The following is a 26,140-nucleotide window of genomic DNA, read 5'->3' as shown; positions in this document are numbered from 1 at the left end:
GTGAAACAAATAGGCTGCAATTCGTGTTAGGAACTGTACAGTTCATATGAACGTAGACTCTTCACCAAGCTGAATTATATACCTTTTATTCTCTGCTAGGCAATACTTGGGCGCGATGTTAGCGAGTATACAGCTGTTCAACGTTGAAAGATGTGTCACGTTGCAAAAGTATTCGGAAATAATATATTTTTCTCCTGATACTGTTGAAAGAAACGCCTTTGTTGATTATGTAAAGTGCTAGTCTGCTCAATAGTTCAAATGGCTCTGAGCACTTCTGAGATCATAAGTCCCCTAGAACTTAGAACTACTTAAACCTAACTAAACTAAGGCCATCACACACATCCATGCCCGAGGCAGGATTCGAACCTGCGACCGTGACAGTCGCGCGGTTCTAGGCGACTAGAACCGCTAGACCACTCCGGCCGGCGCTAGTGTGTTGACTAGCTGATAGAATACTTAGCGATGAAATACACAGAAGGTAATATGCTAGTTCGTAATGTCAGTTTTATATTAATATTTTATGTGAAGCATTGCATATAAAACGGATATGAACATTTTTCTAATTTTATTAAGTAATAGCAACTGTCATTTCTGCTAATTTTCAATCGTATGATGAAAATTGTGCTACCTTGTATATAAAACATGTGACAACATATGACGCCATTATTAGGAATATGTCGATGACGGAAAATATTCGTGGGAGGTCGACAGTATAGGAGCGACACAATGTGAAAATTGTCCACAGTGCTTAGAAGTTGCTTTTTGTGCTCTTTGTATAAGTGGCAAAAATGCTCTGTGGTGTCAAGACCCCTCAAGATGACATTAGTGCTTGTTTAATTCATGAATAGGAGGAACGTGAATTTATAATTATAAAAACGGAAACACAGTAAGATACTGTCGTAGAGGAGGTCTTCTGTCCAGTGTACAACAAGGAGGTCATTCTACAGAAAATGTGAGGTTCGTGGAGTGTTATTTCTATGTATTTCATAAAAGCAACCTCTAGCTGGTGGCTTTTCAGATTGTATTCTTTAAGTGAACTCTTCTCTGATGACATTCCGTGTATTTCTCTTCCAGGAATGTGACAATAGAACGTTAAATATTTTGAAAACTATAAGCCAGAACCGAAGAAATTCTGGTTTTTATTTCTTTGACAATGATCCATAACTGCTTGGCATTTTGACAGCAGCTATCCTGAATACATCGTCTGACAAAAGTCAGCGTGCCTCCAACATGTTCTCTGAAAAACTCATGGTTAACATTGCTTCAGAGTACGAAGAAGTGTGTTGTGTACTGTGTTGTCTGCAGCCGTTGACTAAGAAGAAGGCGTCTGAACACATTTGTAGTGTATTAATTGTAATTAAAACATCTTTATATCGTTTTGAACTTTGGATGGATATTGAAAGTACAGCGGTAGTGCTGGATACTTGGACGTGTTTCTGTTTGACACGGAGGGTCGCTGAATATTTTTCTGTGCAATCTTAATTTTTGTAGGTTGAATGAGATAAAGTTGGTTGTATTGTTTATTGTGAGTAGTTGAACTGAGTAAGTAGTTGCTCGCAAGTAATTTTATCCTCTTAGTTACTGTCAAGACAAAGATGCTATCTTAACTTTATAGAGAACGTTTGCTTCGGAATTTATTCATAACACTACCTTTATTTATTACGTTGCCTACGGTGTAACGGATGTAGACAGAAATCGCCTTCGAAGTTTATATTAACGGTGATCATTTCAGAACCCATTGTAGGACCGTAATGGACACTTGAGAAGCATAAAAACAAGCTTTATGACAAAGGATTTTATATTATCACGTACTTCAAAAGAAGTCATAAAGGAAACTTGGTACTTTCGATATCTTAACTGCACATATGACTTTAACATGAGGCATATCAGTATATGCAATGCTAGAGTTTTCGTATGATTTATAATGAAGATGTAATGATTAATTAGAAATGATAATTTCAGCTGACACTACAGCTTTAATAAGTTTTCAAAAAATCGTAATTGTGTTTGTTGTGTATTGGTTTCAAATGAATATAGAGGATAAGCCTGTTGAGGGGCAGCACTATTAAATGCCATTTTAAGTATACTGTAACACAGTCGCCCTAATAAGTTGTTATGATGCTACAGAATTATTAAAATATGTGTCTTCATCACTTTCTTATTAAGAAATAAGTGAAAAAAGGAGTTGATAACAGGATTCAACGATTATAAAATGACGCGTAGCTGAATTTTATTCATCTGCATATGCGAAACATTTATTAAATTATTTCTTAAAAGTAACATTATTAAATAACATGAATGGCATTTTAACTAACAGTCAGCTTGGGTATTCCAACTTAATACACGTGGGCTGTTTGAGCAAAATGTTGCACAACGCCTAAAGGTAGCGTCGATGTATGATGATAACGGAAACAGACCCCATACAAAACTGCTTTCACGGAAGTCACATCACTGTCAAAACTCTCGTACAGTCTTACAAGAACAGGAAAGGTGTCCCTCAGCTTCACATGAAACAGTTAAACTAGAACCGATTTCTTACTAAGAACTGCAGTCGGAGGAATTTGTTCGTATGGTTTCCAACTGCTTTAAATCAGTTAATTTTGGTACGTAATTGTCAAGAATCATCGGTACATAGCTGAATGCCACATACGCTGCGACGAGTTTTCAGTTTTATCAGTGTTATCCCAAGAGTGAAACCGTGTCTGCAGTCTTACTGTTGTTTCTACTATTGCGTTAGCCATGTGTAAACATCACCAGCGGATAACAAGACGACAGGCAGGGCAGCGTTATACGACAAGGCAACATCGAAAGTACCCCATTGGTGACATTATACGAACACACTGTGCCACAAAAAAATGTCATTTGCTCTTGGGCTCAGCAAGCAAGTGACACTTTCTCGTATGCTAACACTTTTTGCTTCGATGTAGATGAGCGCCGATTGTTTGATTAGCACCGTCCATGCAGTCTCACGTTGAACAATACGGCATTGTGTCAGGAGGAGAAGCGATAGGATTGCACCGTTGTCTGCAAGCGAAGAAGACGATTCATCCGGCGACCAGTCGCTGTTATACCTGCGAACAATAAAAACATTGTATCAACATCTGCACGAAATGTCACACGAGTGATGTCAACGGTTCTGATAACGGAAATCTCTGTCAGGTCTAAGTAAGGAAAAATTTCATATTACTTTGGAAATACAATACGAGGAGCACTATATAAGTATGGCTACACATGATTTTCTCGGCCAATTTTGGTTAGAAAATATGCGGAATTTGTTGAAGGACCTCGTGGAATATTTCCGCTTCAAACCCTATAGTTTCATGAAGTTCAGATAGGTGGCGGGGCTACACGTCACCTTCAAAATGGCGTCTGTAACGGAGGAATGTCCCAAGAAGAGGCCTGTCACTGAGTTTCATTTCGATGAAAACCAGATCATTGCATAGGCGCTTTCAGAATGTCTACGGAGAACTAGCGGTGAACAAAAGCACGGTGAGCCGTTGGACGAGGAGTCTGTCATAATCGGAACAAAGTCGTGCAAATCTGTCCTATCTCCTCGTGCCGCCGGAATCGTTGTGACTTCTGCAATGCTGGAAGGTGCGGACACTCTTATTCGAGGTGATCGACCTACCACAATCACACACATCTCTGATAACTGGACGTCTCTGTTGGATACTCGTCCACTAGCTGGAGTACTCAGTGGTGCGTGGCCACTGCATTCCTCGCTGCCTAACAGAAGGTCATCTGTACGGAACCACTTGCGCCTAACGAGGCTCAGTGAAAATTTTTGGCGGAACATCGTCACGGGCGATGAAACATGGGTTCCTCTCTTCGAACAGGTAACAAAACAGCAATTCATGGAGTGACGCCACACTACTCCTCCTCCAAAGAAAAAGTTCAAAGCCAGACCCTCAGCTGGTAAAGTGATGGCGGCGGTCTTCGAGGATTCTGAAGGGGCTGTACTGTTTGATGTTCTCCCTCATGGTACAATCATCAATTCTGAAATGTGTTCTTCTTTCAGGATAAACGTGTTGCATTATTTATTGAATGCTCTTCGTGTGATAGGTAGGCATAGAGCAGTTGGTTCTGTTCTGAACATTAAACAATGCAGCGTCACTCTGCTGTCTTATAGTACGTTTTCAAGCGCACGTGTTTCCAGTACCTCGTATACTACAGTTTGGGTAATATTGCTGCCTCAATCTGACGAGGCGTCTACTTATTGAATGTGGGCACAGGGACAGGGTATTTGAACCAAAACAAGAAAAAAAATGTCTACTAAACGTGGGCTCTAAACTGCATACCTTTACAGCTATGACTCTTGCTAGGAGAAGAGATGTATTGCACACTAGCGAAGAAGAACAAGTACCCATAGCTCTTAAGGAATGCATTTACGACCCCATGTATACTAGGCTTTTTTCCATGGCTATGTCCATACTACATAGTACTCCCAAAATATAGAAAGTGAAGTCCTTGGAGCAGAAGAAATATCAACATTTCAAAATGGTTCAAATAGCTGTGAGCACTATGGGACTTAACATCTGTGGTCATCAGTCCCCTAGAACTTAGAACTACTTAAACTTAACTAACCTAAGGACATCACAAACATCCATGCCCGAGGCAGGATTCGAACCTGCGCCCGTAGCGGTCACGCGGTTCCAGACTGAAGCGCCTAGAACCGCACGGCCACACCGGTCGCTTATCAACATTTATTCATATATATAATCACCAAATACTGATTCTGAGCTTTTATGTAGCAGAAATGTACACATATTATTGATTCTTCGTAAATTTTGGGTCACCGATTGCAACAAATATGCGTATGTTCCAATTAACAACGTCCGCCCCTCGTGGTCTCGCGGTAGCGTTCTCGCTTCCCGAGCACGGGGTCCCGGGTTCGATTCCCGGCGGGATCAGGGATTTTTCCTGCCTCGAGATGAGTGGGTGTTGTTGTGTCGTCTTCATCATCATCATTCATCCCCATTACGGTCGGTGGAAGGCAACGGCAAACCACCTCCAATAGGACCTTGCCTAGTAAGGCGGTGCGGGTCTACCGCATCGTTCCCCTACGCTCTGTAAAGAAGCACGGGACTTTATTTCCATTTCCATTTTCCCATTAACAACAGTAATAATAATTAGTAATAGTACCAATTTTTTAAAGACGACAGTTTTCACGCTCGGTTGTGTATACACTGTGTTTGACCACTGTAGGACGAACGGAAGGGAACGTAAAGGACAATGAAACATGCAAAAAATCCTAACAAACGCTCAGTTGGAAACCGATATTGTTTCCCAATAGGTCAAAGATGACCTAAACTGCAGATATGCACTTGATGAGCATTATAAAAGTGTTTTACAGGGCCACAGTTCATGTGAGAGCAAGCTTCAGCACGTCTTCTCTTCAATACCCGTTCACGTGCAAAAGTCCCATGTATCCACAATGCGTGCCTACAGTACACTGAGCTGCCAACAGGGCTATAATATTCCCACACACAAAGCTCCAACGTGTTCACGTCGGGGAACCTGGGAGGCCCCGCTGTTCGCGATGCTCAATCGGTTCCCTTGGTCAAGATTCGTGCTACGATTTCCGAAGAGCCACGTGAAAGTGAGCTGAGGCACCGATAAACATCATACATGTACCACATACGCCTCCAATCACCATAAGGAAAATCATCCTTTGATTTAGCATTTGTTGCAGGAAATTGAGGCACTCACGACCAGTAAGTCGGTCTTGCAGGAAATGTGGTTGTATTGGGAAAACCATTGCTTTCCTACCTGTGTTTGTTTGGATTATATTCATGTTCGCTGTTCTCATTCACCGCATTTCATCCTTTATTTAATAAAGCACCTTCTCAGTAGGTATCTCGAGACTTACTGAATTACGATCTACGCTTTTTCTAAGTAGAAAAATGTGAAGTGATTATAAACATCGACGCAAACCAATACCAAGCGCAATCATACTGTCATTTCCTTCGTTGTGTCATTAGAGTGCTATATTTTTATGTCTAACTATTCCACTCGACGGATTTCAATCAGATGAAGGTAGATTACTCAAATTTGATACGACTTATTGTCAGAACCACCACTGTAAATTTCACTCAATATGTAGCGTCATGTCCTGAGTGGATTTCTGATTTGATTTTAGGCTGCGGCAGAAATAAGATCGGTTCTCACGGTCGAAATAGTGTGACAATACGTACTGCAAAGGTACCCAAGCCCCACGTCGAAACCTTACCTACCTTCATAATTAGATGAGACGCACAGTTTCCTACTAATGTTTTGGATGTGAGTTTTGTCATCAGCACTGGAAAATAATTAACTCATATTCTATAATTATCCATTATTGTACTGTAGAAGTTATTAGGTGAAGTCGGCAGATCTGTAAGAATTAAAGAAGTTTCGTATACACGCATGTACGTATAGATCACACGTCACTTAAAGCATCGATGTCTACAGATGTACCACGGAATGTTAAGACAGGCAGAAAAATATATTTGCTTTAAAATAGTAACAGGAAACAAGGTGCAACATATATTATTAATGAATATAGAATACTTAGCTCTGGGAACGAATATGTGGCACGAATGAATTGATTTCAAATCCCATATACAGCACGTTGTAGAGTAGTCCCTACGATCAAGGTTTTGAGAAACGGGAGATGGTTCAAATGGCTCTGAGCACTATGGGACTTAACTTCTAGGGTCATCAGTCCCCTAGAACTTAGAACTACTTAAACCTAACTAACCTAAGCGCATCACGCACATCCATGCCCGAGACAGGATTCGAACCTGTGACCTTAGCGGTTGCGCGATTCCAGACCGTAGCGCATATAACCGGTCGGCCACTCCGCCCGGCGAAACGGGAGAGACACACTGTCGATCAATAAACATATTACAAAGTTGCTGCGAAGGCACTGCGGATATTAAAAATTCAGGCACAGAATGAAGTGATGATTACGTTGAGGAGAAAAGGATGGTTTCAGGCAGCGTTTACAATTATTATTTTTATTTAACCATTCTATTATTGTTAATGACATATTTAAATGCCGATAAATGATCGTAAATCCAAAGGTGTAGGTTTTAATTTCCAGCCGTCTAAAGAATGTCTCCTGTCACCTTTGGGAATGATTCGTTGGTGTGGTAAATGCCAGGCTGTACTGTGGCTCATTATGTACATTCAAGTACAGGCCCTTTGTAATAGGCTAGGTATGTCAGTCCAAAGATGGGTCGGAAAAAAGATATACAACCTCCATTAGGAAGAAGCTCAGTAAAGTACTTTGGAGTTCGATGTGACCTTCTGAGAACTGTCTTGATTTTCTTTTCCTTTTGTGAGAAACACACACCTCCCATCGATATATATTGAAGCGTAATGTAGGAATGATAATGAAAATATTCATATGTTCCGTGAATTCTTGTACTTTTTACAGAATAAAGCAAATAGGGATGAAACCTTTCGGCACAAATTTTATCACTTTATCTGATATCTTACTCTGTAAATCTGTTTTAATTTGAAGCGAAAGACGTTAGTTCTAAAGATGAAGGAGGCACCGAAATTGCCGTTTTGAAAATAAACCGCAGCGTATGTCGGAGTCACTTCTCCATTCAATCATGCGTGGTTGTCCATAGAAGTGTTACTGAAAGGTTCTGTGTAATCTGGAACGTAGGTCAGAAGGTATATCACACTAGAGCAATATAGACGTATCGTGAGTACTGAGTGAGTAGCTCACTCATGAAAGTGTGATTCGTGAAAGGCAGGGCTCTGGGTTTGGGTATGGCATGAAACATAGCCATGATCTTCCAGCGAGACTCAAAATTAATCACACCCCACAGCACAGCGAAATAATCGTTCCATGGGAACTATAATTTCTGTTCACGAAGATCTACACAAAGGATGTCTCAAGACCAGTAATATCTCCGCAACACAAGAAACAACAGTCCAATAGATGGAGCAGTTATTTTTCTAGGAAAGCGGCTCACGACTTTCCTGCAGAAAATAGCACAAAGGTACAGCGAGAAATGAATTTTTTAACGTAGAAACTGATGCGCACCACAGTGCGGGTAATATATGGCAGAAAACACTGCACAAATGAAATGGTCTCACGTACCGAATGTTCACATTTATAGATAAGCTCTGCAAAATTACTGTGATGCTATTGTCAGTTACGCAACGGCCTAGCCACAGAGGATACACCGATTCCCGTCAAATCACCGTACATAAGCGATGTGTGGCTTGGCTGGCACTTGGATGGGTGACCATCCTGGCCGCCATGCGCTGTTGCCATTTTTCTGGGTGCACTCCGCTTCGTGATGCCAACTGAGGAACCACTCGACCGAATAGTAGCTGCTCCGGCCAAACATAACCATCATAACGACTGGGAGAGCGGTATGTTGACAACACACCCCTCCTATCTGTATCCTCAGAACTAAGGATGACACGGCGGTCGGACGCTCCCGATGGGCCACTTGTTGCCTGAAGACGAAGTGCTTTATTTTCAGTTAAATCTTCTATTGTAGAAAATGATCAACAGTGATAATTGACACTCTCATCTGTACCAAATGTTAAACATTTTTCTCACTTCTTTTGTGAATGGGAAGAATATAGCTACACTGTTAAGTGAGGTTAATATCCATTTGTCTTCATGTTTTGTGTAGGGCTATATTTCTTGATACAGTAAGAAATTTATCGCTAATCTACTTTTTACAAAAATTCAACTGTGTTATGATAGTTTGGTCCATGGTGTACTATAACCTGAGGTATACTCTACCGATACTAAGTACTCTGTAAGAAAATGAAAAGACGCACGACGAATTATTTATCTGAATGGGACGGAAATAGGTAGATATGTCGTATCTGTACATACAAAGAAATGATCACAGTTACAGTAAAATTGTACGAGCTATTGAAGAGAGACAGCTTCACAAATTGAGCAAGTAAATGAGGTGTTGGTCAAACTTTGACTAGTAATATAAGAGTCCGCCTTGATGCAAAACACCTTGTTATTCGTTTAGTTCTTTATTCTTCCAAACTAGTTTCGGCGACAAATATCACCGTCATCGGTGAGGTTTTTTTTCTTTTTTTTGATCTTATTTATTGCATGTTACAGCATGTCTTAAGCAATTATTGTAGCTGTTTGCGGCATATATTTTGTGCTCTCTCTCACTCTCTCTCTCTCTCTCTTTTTTTTTTTTTTTTTTTTTTTACTTAGCGAACAACATGTCATGTTCGTTGGATAGTACGCACTTCGTTTCAGATCCAGAATATTTCGCCACCTTCCAACTTTGGCCCTTATGCAAGAAGTCATTCGGCTTGGCACTGACAGATAGAGGGATATCTGTTCAAATTCTGTCCAACTGGCGCGTTACATCGCCAAAATCTCGAGTCGGTTGGAGGCCCCTACCCACAATGCACCGAACGTTCTCAACTGAGAGATCTGTCGACCTTGCTACCAAGTTAGTGTTTGGCAGGCATAAATATAAGCAGCAAAAACTCTGGTCTTCTGCAGGTGGACTTTGCTGAAATGTACAGGATAGTAATCCATGAAGGACAACAATAGGGGGCGTAGAATATCGTCGTCTTGTCACTGTGCTGTAATGGTGCCTCGGATGACAAACCAAAGGGGTCTTGCTACGATAAAAAATGGCACCCGAGACAACCAGTGCTGTTTGTCAGACCTTGTGACGGGCAACAGTCACCGTGTATTCTCATTAATTGGAACAGAATTGTCTTCAGTGACAAATACGGCTTTGAACTGAGCCCTGATGATCAGTCCGGAGACGCTCTGGGCATCAGTAGGATACAAACGTGACTAACGGCCACCATATGGCCTGACAGTCAGTAGTTACGGTAGACGGTACGATTTCTCTAAATAGCAAGACTCCTTTGGTTGTCATCCGCGGCACCCTTACATAACAGCGGTACATCGACAATGTCCTATGTCCTGTTTTGTTGCCCTTTATGGTAAGCCATCCAGAGGTTACATTTCATAATGCCCGCCCGCAAACAGCGAGAATTTGTACTGCTTGTCTTCGTGCTTCTCAAACCGTACGTTGGCGAGCAAGATTGACGGATCTGTCCCCATTTTGAGAACGTTTGGCACATTATGGATACGGCACTCCAACCAGCTTGCGATTGGGAAGGATCTGGCCGTGTGCGAGCGGGCGTTGACTGCCTTTTAAACCCCAGACGGCTTGCCATAAGGGGCAACAAAACGGGCGTCGAAAATCGTCGACCTACTGCTGCCCTATAGAGGTACTGCGGATTGCTACCGAAGGGGTCCTCCTATGAAATGAGGTGACACCCCAGATCATTGCTCCTGGTTGTCGGGCCGTATGTTTGGACGGCAGTCAGTTTGGCATCCCACCGTGGTCCGGGACGCTCCAGACACGACTTCGCTGGTCGTCAGGGCTCAGTTCTAAGCAAACTCGTCACTGAAAACAATTCCACTACCGTAAATGAGATTCCAGACCGAATGTGCCCAACTACACTGCAAAACGGCCTTGTTGGTTTACTGAAGTTAATGGTTGTTTGCGCAGTGGGCACGAAGAACTCAGTCGCCTTTTTGTGAGCCGCCTGTTAATACTCCTTATGGTCAATGAAGCACCATTTGCTAGTCGGATCGATCAGAATGATGAATTCGCGACTGAATGTGTCTAACGATTGACAGATCTTCGCTAGGTCGACCGATTCCTTTTTCATGCTGTGTTCGGCTACGGTGCATCCGTTTCATCCAGTATCATCAAATCGTGGGATTGGTTTTTTTCCCCGATTACTCCAGCCGGGTTTTTGGAGGGCAATTGCATGTCCTGTCTCAAAACTATCTGTGTATATTGTTCACACGCCTGACTGCAAGCCATACTCACTGTCTAACTGAGTAAACGGAATGAAATTCTCAAGGACTGTATGCCCTGGTTTCGACAAATCTCCTATTTACAATCCTTGCCAGCTGCGAAGTAAAATTACACTACAGCGTCGCAAATTTATCCATCGGAAGCCAAAGTTTACAATTTCACAGTTCAATTTCCGTCGATAGCTGTGTGATATGCTGAAAATTTTATGATAGGAAGATCTGCAGTTAATGGAGTGTGAAGTAAGTGACGCCATATGCTTTGGAAACGAAACAAAAGATTGGGTAGTGGAAGGATGGGGAAGGAAAACGACCGTTCTATTTTGAAAAAAACCATCCCGTTATTGGCCTTAAGCAGTGTATGGAAATGACGGAAAACCTAGATCTTTATTGTCATACAGGAATTTGCTCCGGCATGTTTCTGATCGCTGGCAAATGTCATATCTCTGCTCCTCCTCAATTTGTAAATATCAAAACACAACAACAGCTTCGCGGATATAACACGTGCCGGTTCTACGTCTGCCGCAGAAAACACGTATTATAAGATTGATTTTACCCATTTTAGGCCTTTTATTAAGGCGTTTCTGCAAAACACCTTGTCAGGTACCGTTAATGCCAGTTTTATTGCATTTGCCGTTGGTTTACCATAACGGGCGCCTTGATATAATGCAAGTGGCTCCCTATCACATGTACATTCACTTTTTGCATTTTTTATGAAAGGGAATGCTTCAAGTTATCAAAATCGGGATCTGTCTTTGTCAATATGAGCTTGTAGTACCACACCACTATTTAACAGTCATCGTTTTCACGTTTTCTTAATGCAGAGTGATTCTAAAATGGAACAGCACTTTTGGTAGATTGTTATTATTTACTTTCGTAGAATTCGTAGACGTTAAATTCCGAAAACTTCTTAAAAATTTTTCACACGCTTCTGAAATGAATTTCAAGGGGTGTAGTTATTTTTTGTGCTATGTTTTATGTCCCCGTTTTTCCAGTCTGACATTCATCTACTTCTGCTTAATGCGTTTTACTATTGACAACAACCTATCATGGAGCAACATTTTTGATTCGCGAATGAACAATGAAACATCGTAGTTTCTCGACTGTTTGTGGGATAATCACATGTGCCATGATTTTTAACTTATTTTTCACTGTTTTACAGTTAATACACGATTGACAAACATTTTTGGGAATATTTATAAAAACGTTTTCTATTTTTCACGAAGTTCTATTCCAAAAAACTGAATTTCAGTTGACAGTGCATCCCCTGAGAATGCATCTGTAACGATGCGAAATTGGTAGTCTTCCCAATAAGGGAAGCGAACTAAAACGGTGGGGCATGTTTTCGTTTACTGTGAATTCCATCAACTGGTAACACTCCATTTTAGTAAAGAACGGTCTGAAGAGCCTTAAATATTAACAGTCATCAAATACGATGAAGGGATCATGCCACTTTATTCTGTCAGAGAAACTGTGACTAATGTTTTTTTCTGGGACAAAAAAACTGATTTGCGTGTTCGCGTCCTTTCATAGTACAGCACACAGCCTGTGGATTGCGACGTATATTATCTAGTTCAACTGGATGAGAAACTGCTCGAGGGAAGGTTTGGGTTGCAAAAGAAACGAACCTAGCTATCAACGAAGACATTTCGTGAAAGGAAAACCTGAAACCATTTTAGTATACTTACCATCTTCTCTGTATTTGGCATCCCTTTACTTCGTGCCGTTTTCCCACCAAGAGACGCTACTCTCTTTAGAGATGGAACCTACATGTAGAAGTTTGTTAGCTATAGTACGCCGAAATTTCGTCCAGAAAACATACTGCATCACTAGGCTAAGAATTTTCTGTACATCATCTTTCCACTTCTAAAAGTTTTTAACGTTCCTCTATTTTTCGAAGGCTCCCAGGAGCCCGTATCTTTACACTGGCAATGCATTGTAATAGTACAGCTCGACATTCATCTATCAGCCGTCGAAGGCAACGAAACGTAACAAACGTGTTATACAAGCAGTCCGTTTCACGTATGACCTACGCAGTGTAGGAGTCAGAAGACTGTCATCTCGGTCGCCAATCCATCCTATGTTGCCGTGTCATCTCATACTCAATTGCGTCCCGCCCCATGCCCCCTTCCCCCCCCCCCCCCAAACGCGTGGGCGCATACATGCGCGCCTAGGAGCGCCCTCTCCTTCCCCCTATCTCTCTCTCTCTCTCGCTCTCTCTCTCCCTCTCTCTCTCTCTCTCTCTCTCTCTCTCTCTCTCTCTCTCACACACACACACACACACACACGCACACACACACACACACACACACACACGCAAGCAACACATATGGGAAACAAATACTAAATGAAATATTAAATGTGGTTTTCTGAATAATATCTTCTCGTTGGTAAATATCTGCTATTATATGCTTCGCCACTGTAATAACGAGATGTTTTGGCCTACACATAAACGTTATTCCTGTACATCATTTAGAAGTACAACAATAGAGTGACGGGAACGTTAAATGTTATTGCGTCAGATACTCTACGCCACAAATGCTACACATGTACAAACGCATGTGTGTAACTGGAGCCGGCCAGTGTGGCCGTGCGGTTCTAGGCACTTCAGTCTGGAACCGCGTGACTGCTACTGTCGCAGATTCGAATCGTGCCTCGGGCATGGATGTGTGTGACGTCCTTAGGTTAGTTAGGCTTAAGTAGTTCTAAGTTCTAGAGGACTGATGACCTCAGATGTTAAGTCCCGTAGTGCTCAAAGCCATTCGAACCATTTGTGTAACTGGAACGTCTCTTTCCGACTTTCGTCTAACACAGCAACATATTAAATAAAATCAAAGAATGTAAACATTTGTGTATCTAAGACTACTGACACTTAATCGCAGTAGGACTTCGTGGAGATGGTACATTAAGTTGTAATTAATAGTGTCAACAGCGTAAATGCGAAATTCTGAAATACATGACACTTAAATAGAAACACATCGACCAAGATGTAATCGTAGCATCTGCAGTGAAAGGTTCTTTCAGTAACTACTGTGTAGGATAATGGCTACAAATTTTGGTTAACGTACTAATTTGTACATTTTAACAAATTACAATTCAATCCAGCCGCGCTTTCAAGTGGGCAAACAACATAAAGAATTAAAGTAAACACGTCAACGTAAGTTGCTTCAGTATCATACAGAAATCTTCTATGTAGTTATGGTCAGACAGCAAACTACTTCCTTTCGGGGCCGATGGCCTTTGTAGTCTGGTCCCTTCAACACCCCACAAACCAACTAACCCATTTCCTTTCTGCTTAATAGGATTATGTTACTCATTAACCATTACACAAAAAGGACAAAACGCAGAAGCTGTATAAACAACAGATAAGGAGATAAGAATATGGAAGACTCCCCGTGTGTTTATTCTATTTAAGGATTACGTGTTAGGCTTCACATTTTCGATTATCAGTATTCGTAACAATTTTGTGGAAAAAAGGAGTTACAAACAGGAAAATTAGAAACAAAACCTCTCTTGACTGCGTGTGTGGCAGTGAGTTTGTTTCCCAAATTGCACGTTAGTGTCCAGTTCTGCGTCATCTGTCACGTAGAGTACTAACGTTACTACTCCAGGTTCACCATCCTTGTACTCTGCAATGCAAGTACTGTAGTGGACTGACCCGACAACCAATCCACTATGACTTGTAGCCGAATAGCACGCGTTAAGCTCACGCAGACTAGTGTGAGGTCTGGAACAGTAAAGTAGTTGAGTCTAGTAAGAAAAGAACATAGTTGGTGGAATACTTAACTTTAATCCATAATTGGTGTACATCGCTCTTGTTGATACGTAAGTAAAATCTCAATATAAACTGGTAATGGTGCCTTGGTAGGTCGTAGCAAATGACGTAGCTGAGGGCTATGCTAACTATCGTCTCGCCAAATGAGAGCGTATTTTGTCAGTGAACCATCGCTAGCAAAGTCGGTTGTACAACTGGGACGAGTGCTAGGACGTCTCTCTAGACCTGCCGTGTGGCGGCGCTCGGTCTGCAATCACTGACAGTGGCGACACGCGGGTCCGACGTATACCAGCGGACCGCGGCCGATTTAAAGGCTACCACCTAGCAAGTGTGGTGTCTGGCGGTGACCCCACAAGTACCACCGTATCTTCCGCTCTGTGATCCACCCACGATTCCCGTTTTAATGTAAATATTCGTGACAAATATCTCGTCCTAATCCAGAAAGACCTATGAAGCCCAGAGAACAACAGCGGAGAGCAAGCAAATAATGAATGACCATACACACAAACTTCTACACGAACGAAACCTCTGACAATAGATTTACGATAAACACATCCTACAATGGAAACCACAACAAAACATACACAAAAGAAAGTTGTGGAGAGGGTGTCTGCCGTTTATGCTGAGGGCAAACAAAATGTCTTACTAGAGTAAGCGAACGCATAGTTCCAGAAAGGCAAAAGGAAATATGGAGTAAAATAATATTTACTCACAGTGCAAGTAACAAAACATATTCTGAACGTGAGAGTAGAAGGAGCAGAGCTCTTTGTTGTTGTTTATAAGTACATTGGCCAATACGTTTCTTTCTTTAGAAAGTGGGAGAGAGAGAGCGAGCCAGCGAGAGAGAGAGAGAGAGAGAGACAGAGAGAGAGAGAGAGAGAGAGAGAGAGAGAGAGAGAGATAGAAAGAGAGAGAACGTAAACTACATTTATTCATCTACCCTAGGGAGACGTCACCTAAAAATCACTATAACAAATTCATCGATAACCAGTAAACCACTCCTATTGCAACAACCATACTGTGTGACGCAGTTCATTTTTGGGAGGACGGCAGTTTCAGACCTGGCTCAGTGCCAAGTTTGAAGTTCTGATGCTATCCCTTTCTCTAAATACCTTAAGGCAAATGTGGTGATGGTTTCTTTGGAAACGACACGGTAGATTTCCTTTCCCATCCTCCTCCAACATGAGCTTATGTTCCGTTTCTAACGATCTCGCTGTTTACAAGGTGTTACACCCCAGTCTTCAGTCTTGTTAGGTAACAGCTTATTCATTCTCCTTTTCGTTAAAGTTTCCCTTATGCATTTTAAATGTCGATGACTGACGACCAGGTATAACTGATGCCACTGACATTTGTCTCCCTCAGACTTTGCTAGGTGTGGGTAAGAAAAAATCTACAAACGATATAAATTTGGAGGCAACAGCTGAACGTTTCAAACCGCCTTATGTCGTAAGCGTTGTGACAATCGTACTTGCTGGGTGACGTACAGTTTACAAAAGATAAACTGAACTCCACCCGAACAGGCCTCTGAAGGCCCCCACGGTACCGACCGACCACCGTGACATCCTCTGGTTATAAGCGCTATTGAATACAGAGGGGCACGTGGTCAGCACACCTCTCCCGCAGCCGCTGTCAGTTTCCGTAACCGGAGACCCTAATTCTCAGTCAAGTAGTTCAGCTGCCCCCACAAGGGCCGACTGCTCCCCGTTCGCTAACGGCGAATGGCGGACCCAGATGGTCACCCATCCAAGTAATAGCCTATCCGACAACTCTTAACTTCGATGATCCGACGAGAACCGTTATTACCTTGCGACAAGGCTGTTGGCGTACATTATACTGCTATGTTAGCATCTTACACCGGTATCTAACTATGCAGGGTGAATCTGAACAGCGATGGCCAAATTTCAGAGTTGGTTCACGAACTATTTCGGAGTATTTTGGTATCAGAGATTACTGGCCTTCGGTGGCTCGTTACAGAGTATTTGTATCTCGCTTGTACTTTAACGCCATGTAACTTTCCACTTCTAATGCGCTGAAATTATCTTCTATACAGTCCAAAGATTGACCCTACGAAGTCTGTGTCTAACTTGGAAAGAAACACTTTGCATTCACTCAAGATACTGTCTGTTGACAGCAATAGTGTGCACTTTACTTTTTGCTCCCCCCCCCCCCCCCCCCAACTTTGTTTCAGTACTGCTCGTGTTAGTTTTCCGACAGTGTTGACAATGATACACAGCAGCATAGATAGATTTACTGATGAAGAATTAGCCCCCATGAGCGTCGTGTATTGTTTCACTGAATACAATGGAAGTGGGGCATTAGGGTGCTACGCTGAGGTGACCCTGCAGCGATAGCGACCACAACAGAGTCTCATCTGATGGTTGTGCTGTGTGTTTTCATTATCGGCGGCAATGGTTTCGTCAGGTGTGGCTCATGAAGGTGAGATGGGATAGTTCTTGTTCTCTACATTCTGACAGATGAGGTTACCAGCATTTTGCGTCTGTTTTCTGATGGTGATGTAGCGTACGGGACAGTGTCGTCGTTGGGTGACTGTGGAAGGATTTGGGAATACGTGGATAGATTTTCCTTGTGCGATGAACGGTGGTTCACTCTAAAGCTGGATACATGTACTAGTATGTTGACGCTAATCAGTAGTAAAACCAATCCTGTTATGTTCGAAATCATGTTAGTGATGACATTCACGTCGAATAATATCTCGGCGTAACGTTACAAAGTGACGTGTAAAGAGAGAGAGAGAGAGAGAGAGAGAGAGAGAGAGAGAGAGAGAGAGTATAACTCACCTATAAAGGAGACAGTGTACAAACCATTTGCACTGTCCATTCTAGATTTCTCCTGGAATGTTTGTCCTCTCCTCGCCGGATTAAAAGTAAATATCGAAGCAACTCAGATGATTGCTGCTAGATTTATTACCGTTAGGTTCGATCAGCTCTCGAGTATTACGGACTTGCTCAGTGAACTCAAATGAGAATCCCTGGAGGGAAGAAGACGTACTTTCCGCGAACCACTACTGATAAAGTTTATGTGAGCGTCATTTGTGACACAGTGCGGAACGAGCCTACTGCCAACAACAGATATGTATCTCACATAACGACCGCGAAGTTAATGGAAAAAAGGGCTCGTATTGAAGCATACTGGCAGTCGTTTTCTCCTCGCTCAATTTACACGAGGAACAGGTAAGCTATTGAACGGTATTTGTACAAGGTACCTTCCGCCAAGCACCGTATAGTGGCTGATGGAGTATATATGGAGATGTAGACAAAGGTTTATGTAACTGCATCTTGCAGATTCGTTCACTGCCGTGAAGGCATTTCAACAGAATTACAGGTAACTGGGGTAAAAAACTGAATAAACTATAATTTAATCTGTAAGGAGCCACTGGGTACCACTAGTCAGCTTATTAAAATATTTGGCATACATCACTGAACAATCTCCTAAGTTTTGACCTCGGAGGTCGGCTTCCCCACGCATAACAAACAAAAAAAAAAAAAATGGTTCAAATGGCTCTGAGCACTATGGGACTTAACGTCTGAGGTTATCAGTCCCCTATAACTTAGAAATTCTTAAACCTAACCACCCTAAGGACATCACACACATCCATGCCCGAGGCAGGATTCGAACCAGCGACCGTAGCGGTCGCGCTTTTCCAGACTGAAGCGCCTAGAACCGCTAGGCCATTCCGGCCGGCCACGCATAACAAACTGAGCGACGAATGTACTGAACATACCTGGCTCTTTAAAATTGAGTGCCGGACGGGTACTAGAACTTGAGACCTTTGCTTTTCGCAGATAGGTATCTTGGAGGTAGTAGAACACGTACCGGTAGAAGCAGAGCTGTGAGGGCTGATCGTGAGTCCAGCTTGGATAGCTCAGTTGGAGTCATTACTACTTAGAAGTCCATCTTTCACCTCGAAATCTAACGAACCTCATACTGTTTCACGCGAAGTGCATTTTCAGGAGACCAATAACCCGAAATAATTACATCAAGAAGCGCAGACTCAAAACAGAAAAGTTAATTTGCTAAAGATTGTGCCATTTATTTATATGATTTTTTGAAGCTATATGACAAAAGGAAATATTTGTTATTTACGAAATATATATCTGTGATCTAAAAGAAGTAATCTGCGTTAGTTAGCACACAGAAAAGATGTATTAGAAGTAGTTGGTACCTTTACTGCCAAAAAAGACATTTCAGTTCATCTTAGTATAACAATACTTTTTAGATCAAGGACAGTACAAATATCGCAGTCGAAGCGGCCTTCGTATGTAATATTATGCATGTCACTTCAAATAAACTAATTTCATTTATATCCTTGAAATTTTTGGCCAGGAGGACGATAAAAAGTACATTACATATTGTTGTAAGAAGAGAATGTCATTATTTTGGAACTAGGAAGACAAAACAGAGGAAACGGCGAGGAACCCAGGCCAAGAAGGCAAGGTTAGGTCTGTGAAATTAGGAGCTAAAAGCGAAAGACGGAGGCCCTTTCTTTCTCCCTAAGTACATTTTCTGGAGACCATTAAATGCAAATAGTTACACTAAAAAGTTCCGATTAAGAATACATATGTCATTTTCATAATGACGTACGTGCCTTTTGTTTATACGAGCTATAAGAGACAGGGAAAAATTCTATTATTTACAAATGATATACGCCTGATGTACATAAAGAAGTATATATTAACCAACACATATACTCAAAAATGTGGCACTTATACTAACAAATAAGGAATTTTAATGCAGCTCAGCAAATAGATTTGTTTTATAACAAGTAGCATGTAATCATCGCACTAGTAGTGGCCTTTAAATTTAATGTATTACTGTTTACTATATAAAGGCTAAGTTTATCTGTAGTCGTTAAAATTTTTGCCTGAAATGACGGACAAAGTATTTTATTTAGAAAGGTCATCATCGCTTTATTGGTGTAAGAATGAAATGTCACTACTTTGGAACCATAGAGAAAAAACACAGAGAGAATGGCAGTTAACCAGGGCCGAGAAGACAAGGTTAGTTAAGCAAATCTAGGGGCTAAAAGAAGAATACAGGGGGGTGGGGTGCTTCTTATACATACAGGACGTTCCACAAAACCCCGATAAAAGTTAGAGACCGGTTACTTATATAAAAAAAAGAAAACAACATCTAGTAAACGAAGGCTCTAAAACGCATACCTTAAGAGATACAAGCACTTGTTCATCTTCCATGCTATGAAACATGTCTTCTACTGCAAGTTCTTTCCTTTCTATATTTTGCGAGGAGACGGTGTGGTACGAAACACATGTCCAGTCAACATGGCCTCTAAAACGCATACCTCAATATCTATGTGCAATTGTTCAGCAGAAGAGATGTGTTGCGCACTAGCGAAGATGAACGAAGTGCTCATAGCTTATAAGGCATGCATTTTAGAGGCCGTGTTTACGAGACTTTCTTCTTTTTTTTTTTTGTATGACCCTGAAGTTCGTCGTTGCTATTTTGGGACACCCAAGAATGGTCGGTAGGGCACTTGACCACAAAACAGAAAGGTCCCAGGTTCGAATATAAATTCATTCTCGAGTATCCGCACGGTGTGGCATATTTGGAAGCAGACAGTGATACTGGCTTGATACTGACCTGCGTTATTATGTTAGTGTGGCCGTTCCCAGTGAAGTCGATGGGCATCCACCGGTCGAACGCCCGCGGCCGGAACAGCTGGCTGAACGTCTGCCGGAACTGCCGGCTCATGCTGCAGTACAGGATGAAGTTGACGGCCGAGTTGAGCAGCGCGAGCGCGTCCATGAGCTCACCCAGCGGCACGTAGCACTCGGCGAAGAAGCGCTGGCCGAGCAGCCCGCTGAGGAGGCCCAGCACGCCCTGCGGCAGCTCGGTGACCAGGAAGAGCAGCAGCACGGCCAGCAGCATGCGCGTCGTGCGGTCCGTCTGGCGCTCCTTGTCCTGCTGGCGCGTCGCCGCCGCCGACGACGCCGCCGACGAGCCGGCCAGCGTCAGCTGGCGCCGCCGGCGCTTCGTCTCCACCAGCGCCGCGATGATCCGCAGGCTGAGCACCGTCAGCGCGGCGCACGGCGTCAGCTTGACGACGACGCCGTACACCCAGAAGTTGACGTCGCTCAGCAGGCCGCCGGCCGCCTGGCTCAGCCGGCTCATCTGCACGTAGTACAGCGTCGTCGAGTTGTCCTCGGGGTGCTCCTTCACCTCGAAGGCGAGGTAGTGCGGCGTGCACAGTAGCGGGCCCAGGACGTACGCCGAAGCCACGGCCGCCAACGTCGAAGGCATCCCGCACGGGCGCTGCTTCGCCTGGGGCTGCGCCACCGCCCTGTACCTCCAAACGGCCAGCATCACCGTCAGCAGGATGGACACCGTGTGGCAGACCTGCGCGAAGTTGGAGTGGAACAGCACGAAGACGGCCCACGCGTACGTGTACGTGAGCGCCTTGGGCCTCTTGAGCAGGTACATGTGCAGCGCGTACGGCACGTACTCCACCATCACCAGCAGGTCGGCCACGGCCAGTCCCGTGAGTATGCTGTTGGTCGGAGACACCATCTCGCGCCTCGTCAGCACGGCGATGTTGAGGGAGTTCGCTACCGACCCGAAGACGCACACCAAGAGGCTGAAGTAGCCGTGGACTTGCTTGTAGCCCGCGTGGAAATGCTCCAGTCCCGCACCACAGAACTGGGCCACTTCTTCCGCCACCGTAGAATTCGTGGCCTCCGTGGTGGCGTTTACTGTCGGTGACGAAATCATCGCTCACATTGAGCGTAGAATCTTTTCAGCGGAAAACTTTATTCCTACAGACACACCCCCGAAAACTCATTTCGGTTACGCGCCGAACTAGATTTATCAGAAAGTAGCTAGTATAACAGCTCGTTAAGACAAGACAGTAACGAATCTGCAGCAGAACTAGCGAATCAGTTTCTGTCTATAGAGTTATGGTAAAGAAAGGGCGTTATTGCTGATCCCAATAAATCGTAACGTAGTTAGTATAGCCACTGCGCATAACTGAGCATTTTTGTAGGCTGGCAGAAACTACACGAAATTATCCTGCAGTTCTTTTTCGACTCGACTGTCACCGTGCAGGAATCCTAGTCCATATCAACAAATAACTTCCTGATACAGTTTAAGCGTACCTGGACTAGAAGATTAGCCCTTTGCAAAAGTGGACGAGTGTCGTTAATACAAGGAGTGTCTTGTTCACATTCGTGGACCAATCACTCGGACTCTACACTTTTCTTCGACAACTGCTTGGATGAACCATAACAGTAAGACTACAGTGAATTTCCTTACTTTAGAGACAGAACTTTATTGCCCATCGATTCGCATATACCTCGTACATCACATCTAAGTGTAATCAAAGAAGAAAAATATTCGCCTCTTTGCTGTTGAAACTCTTTCAGTAAAGCCTGGAATCGAAAACGAACCTCCGATTGGTGTATCGTGTTAAATCTGAACCTGTTTCCCCTCTTCTCGAAATAACTCAATACATTAAATGGAAACGCGATGTTATCATAGAAAAGAATATGCCCTGCGACACCGACGTACTACAGTGGGTAGGCGTCCCAGCGTCACCGCAGCCTCGGTCGCAGCCGGCGGTGGCCGCGTCGGACGTCCAGACACGCCGCGTGTACACCGCGCGGCGCCGCGGACGCTACTGGCGCGGTCGGCGTCGCCAGCGGTCGCGTCGGTGTCGGCAGCGACGTTCACGCGCTGCTAGTGGGCGCGCCGGAGGGGACAGACCCTGCGTCGGCCGCGCATGCGCGGACCAGAGCTAACCGCGTGCGGCCACTCGCGCTAGCCGCGCCAGGAGAGAACTTTCGTTTTAGCGAGGCTCCTGCGCGCTCCCTCCTGTTTGCCCGCGTTAGTGGTTTCACCCGGGCGTTTACAAGCCGCGAAACGTAATCAAACAACCTAAAGTACTTTTAACTGAATTTCAAACGCTGTGAAGCGGGTTTCAACCTCTACTGTTAGCTTTCTCGGCTTATCCAGAAACTACCTTTAATACTCGCAATCCAGTGGTGGTGGTGTTGATGGCGGGTCTCGGGGGGGGGGGGGGGGGTGCGGGGGGGTTGCGTGGGGGAAGGGTGGTTTATGCCCACATACCCACTTTCTGCAAAAACTGAAATGTACTCGGTTACTTTATATTTTAAAGTTTTGAATAAAATAAAATATATATTGTCTCTAATGACTTCTTCTAACAGATGTCATACCTATTTTAAATTTTTAGTTAACCAGATTTCACTTACCTCAATCAATATCATGTTCAGTATTTCGAAGTTTAGGGCATTACTTACACATCAACATCTCTTTAAAATGTAAACTTAGGAGAGAATATCAATAACAATTAACGAAACTTGAACTTTATAATTTTTTGTAATTTAAATGTCAGCCCGCCAGGCTGGCCATGTGGTTTAACGCACAGCTTTCCGGACGAGAAGGAGGGCCGGTCCCCGGCACGAATCCTCCCGGCGGATTTGTGTCGAGGTCCGTTGAGCCGGCCAGTCTGTGGGTGGTGCGGTAGTCGTCGTGGGGTTTCGGACGACTGCGGGTGCGGCGGGGACGGAGCCTCTCCGTCTTTTCTAGGTCCCCGTTAACATAACGTAACATAACGTAACATAACGTAACATAACATAACATAATATAAATGTCGTGTGACTAGAGCCTCCCGTCGGGTAGACCGTTCGCTGGGCGCCAGTCTTTCGATCTGACGCCACTTAGGAGATTTGCGCGTCGATGGGGACGAAATGTTGATGATTAGAACAACACAACACCCACTCCCTGAGCGGAGAAAATCTTCGACCCAGCCTCGAATTGAACCCGGGGCCTCAAGATGGACATTCCGTCGCGCTGACAACTCAGCTACCGGGAGCGGACTTAATTTTTTGTACTTGTCATGTAGTCAGTAGTTGTCATGTAGTCAGTAGTACACGTTATTTAAAATGCATCGGTATTGTTAAGGGCGTGTTAAATGCTATTTTTAGGCTGTGACCCACACTGGCACATCAACCTATCTTTAAAATTATCTTGTTAATGTAATTCAACAACAACTAACGAGTTCTTTATTTTGTATTTTATTTTACCTTTTTTGTGGTCACAATGTTTTCTCCTATAACCCCACTGGTAATGGACGTTATGGAAAATGTCTTGGTATTGCTAGGGTTAAGGGAAGAGTTGTGAGGCGTCCTTTGGAAATTTAGAACACAATCTCATAGAAAAAATATAAGAACTTATGTAATGATAAAGGTTCTCAAGAAAGACGAAGAAGATACCCTACTGTCGCAATTATGGCTAGACTATTTCCAAAACCTATGGGTGGGGAATGAAGAAATTATTGTAACTGCCCAATCAGCAATTAATGTATTGTAGATTCATTATTTTGTTGGTACTTTCAGTGGTCCATGTGAATACTGTCGGAAGAATGTGTTGTAAAGCATTATTAAATTAAAACGAAATACTTCACATGACAGTCCCACTGTCAGTTTCGCTGTACGAGCCGTGAAAATGTTGTAAGCGAGAAAATTTTTTTCTTTTTTTCATTTTATCGTGGTCGCCAGCGAGAAGTTACGTACATACGTGGTTTCACTAGGCATGGCCTACACCAAAACAATACTGGGAAGGGAAGATTGGTACTGCTGATTCATAAAAGAGTAGGAGGTGGATTTCAGGCCACACATGGTCAAATACTTGTTGTCATTGGTAGGAAATGTAGGTCGTTTTAAAATAAATCCAAACAACAGGTTCCCCTTCCTAAAGAGTATCTCCAGCAGTTAAAAATAACTGAAACAGTCACTCACAGAACAGATTTTAACACTTCAAATATCACACATATCAGATGTCGCAAATAAAAACAAACCATTGGAAAGAGTAACATGGAACATTTTAAGGACTTAACAATCCTCCATCAAAACGTGCAATCAATAAAATATGAACTACAAATGTTAGAAGTTGCGCTCTAATCTTAGAACTGCACAGTAGTTTGTGTTACTGAGCACTGGTGTAGAGACACAAAAATCCAACATGTAGTATTATCACTGTATGAAAGGGCAAACTCTTACTGCAGAACTGCTTCAAGGGGTGAAGGATCATGTATTTATATCAGAAAGGAACACAGTTCAAATCAAGACATGACCTCAGTACAGTAAGCGAAGACAAACACTTTGAAATATCAGCTATTGAATTAACAGGGCTTGATATCACCAAGAAATTAATCATTTTGTGCGTGTATAGACCTCCCAGTGGTAGTGTGGGCACTTTTTTCAATAAATTAACATAAGTTCTACATAAAGACTCATGTTCAAAAGACAACATAATTCTATGTGGAGACATTAACATCAACATTATAAATGAATCGAGCAGCACCCTCATAAGTATCCTTCAAAGTTTTGGCACGTCCCTATTGATCAATAATGCAACAAGGGTTACAACAATGACTGCATCAGTAATTTACCATGTGGCCACAAATATGAACAGGGGAAATGTGATGTAGCTGTAAGAGATTTGAACTATCAGACAATCTATATCAAATAACAACAGTAAAATCAGGCATTGAATCGATCCCTAAACTCCAAGTCTACAAACGACATCTATCAGAAATAAAAATAAAAGATTTTGCAAAAGAACTAGCAAAACAAAGCTGGGATCAAGTGTATAAAGAAACCAATATGACTACGAAAGTCTCTAAATTCTCCAAATTATTTAAATTGAACTTTGAAAACACATTTCCAAAAGCATGCATGTCTGTATCAACATATCACAAAAACAGATGGATGACAGCAGGTATTAAGGAGTCCGCCCAAACACTTAAGTACCTCAGTTCCATGAAAAAGTGTCAGAATGATCCATAATTCTTAATTTTCAATCACAGATAATAAAAGATCTATAGGAAAGTGTTGAATGCTGTAAAAAGTCATTTAATGACAAAATAATATGTAATGCAGAGAATAAAAGCGAAGCAGTCTGGAATGTTATAAAAAAGGAAACGGGGAGAGGCAAACAAGTGCATAATAACATACTGCTAAGGGAGAGGGATAAGGTAATACATGATCCACAACACTTACCAAAGTATGTAAATGAGCATTTATCAATTATTGCAGAGAAGTTACAAACAAAAATCCCCAAAACAGATATAACACCTGCAAACGATGTTGTTATAAATACAATGGAGCTACTTCCATCCACAGAGAATGAAGTCAATAAAACTGTTGGAAAATTAAAAAACAAAAGTCAGTAGGCTTAGATGAAGTATCAATGTGTGTACTGAAACAATGCATAGGGATTATACAAAGCCGCTTAACAAGTACAATAAATGAAACCTTCACATCAGGGACATTTCCAGAGCAGTTAAAACTGCCAATAGTCGTACCTTTGCTTAAGAAAGGTACTGCAGGGTACATAGAAAATTACTGGCCATCTCCCTGGTGTCACCATTCTCAAAAATAATAGAAGCAATTATGAAAGACAGATTAATAAATACAATCTCATAATCGAATTACAGCTCTCTTTCCTGGGTTGCAAAAATGGAGTCTCAAAAG

General features: G+C 42.7%; 1 protein-coding gene across 1 annotated transcript; it reads right to left on the bottom strand.

The window, feature by feature from the left end:
* Positions 1-2,222: 2,222 nt before the first annotated feature.
* On the bottom strand, positions 2,223-22,275 carry LOC126095107 (G-protein coupled receptor dmsr-1-like). Its single transcript, XM_049909816.1, has 2 exons — positions 20,232-22,275; positions 2,223-3,071 (listed from the first exon to the last, which is right to left on the bottom strand). The coding sequence occupies exons 1-2, from the start codon at positions 21,357-21,359 to the stop codon at positions 3,066-3,068; spliced, it is 1,134 nt and encodes a 377-aa protein (XP_049765773.1). The 5' UTR covers positions 21,360-22,275; the 3' UTR covers positions 2,223-3,065.
* Positions 22,276-26,140: the final 3,865 nt, after the last annotated feature.

Source organism: Schistocerca cancellata, chromosome 8, assembly GCF_023864275.1.
Source record: "Schistocerca cancellata isolate TAMUIC-IGC-003103 chromosome 8, iqSchCanc2.1, whole genome shotgun sequence".
NCBI classification, from domain to species: domain Eukaryota; kingdom Metazoa; phylum Arthropoda; class Insecta; order Orthoptera; family Acrididae; genus Schistocerca; species Schistocerca cancellata.
This window is presented reverse-complemented; position numbering and strand designations above follow the sequence as displayed.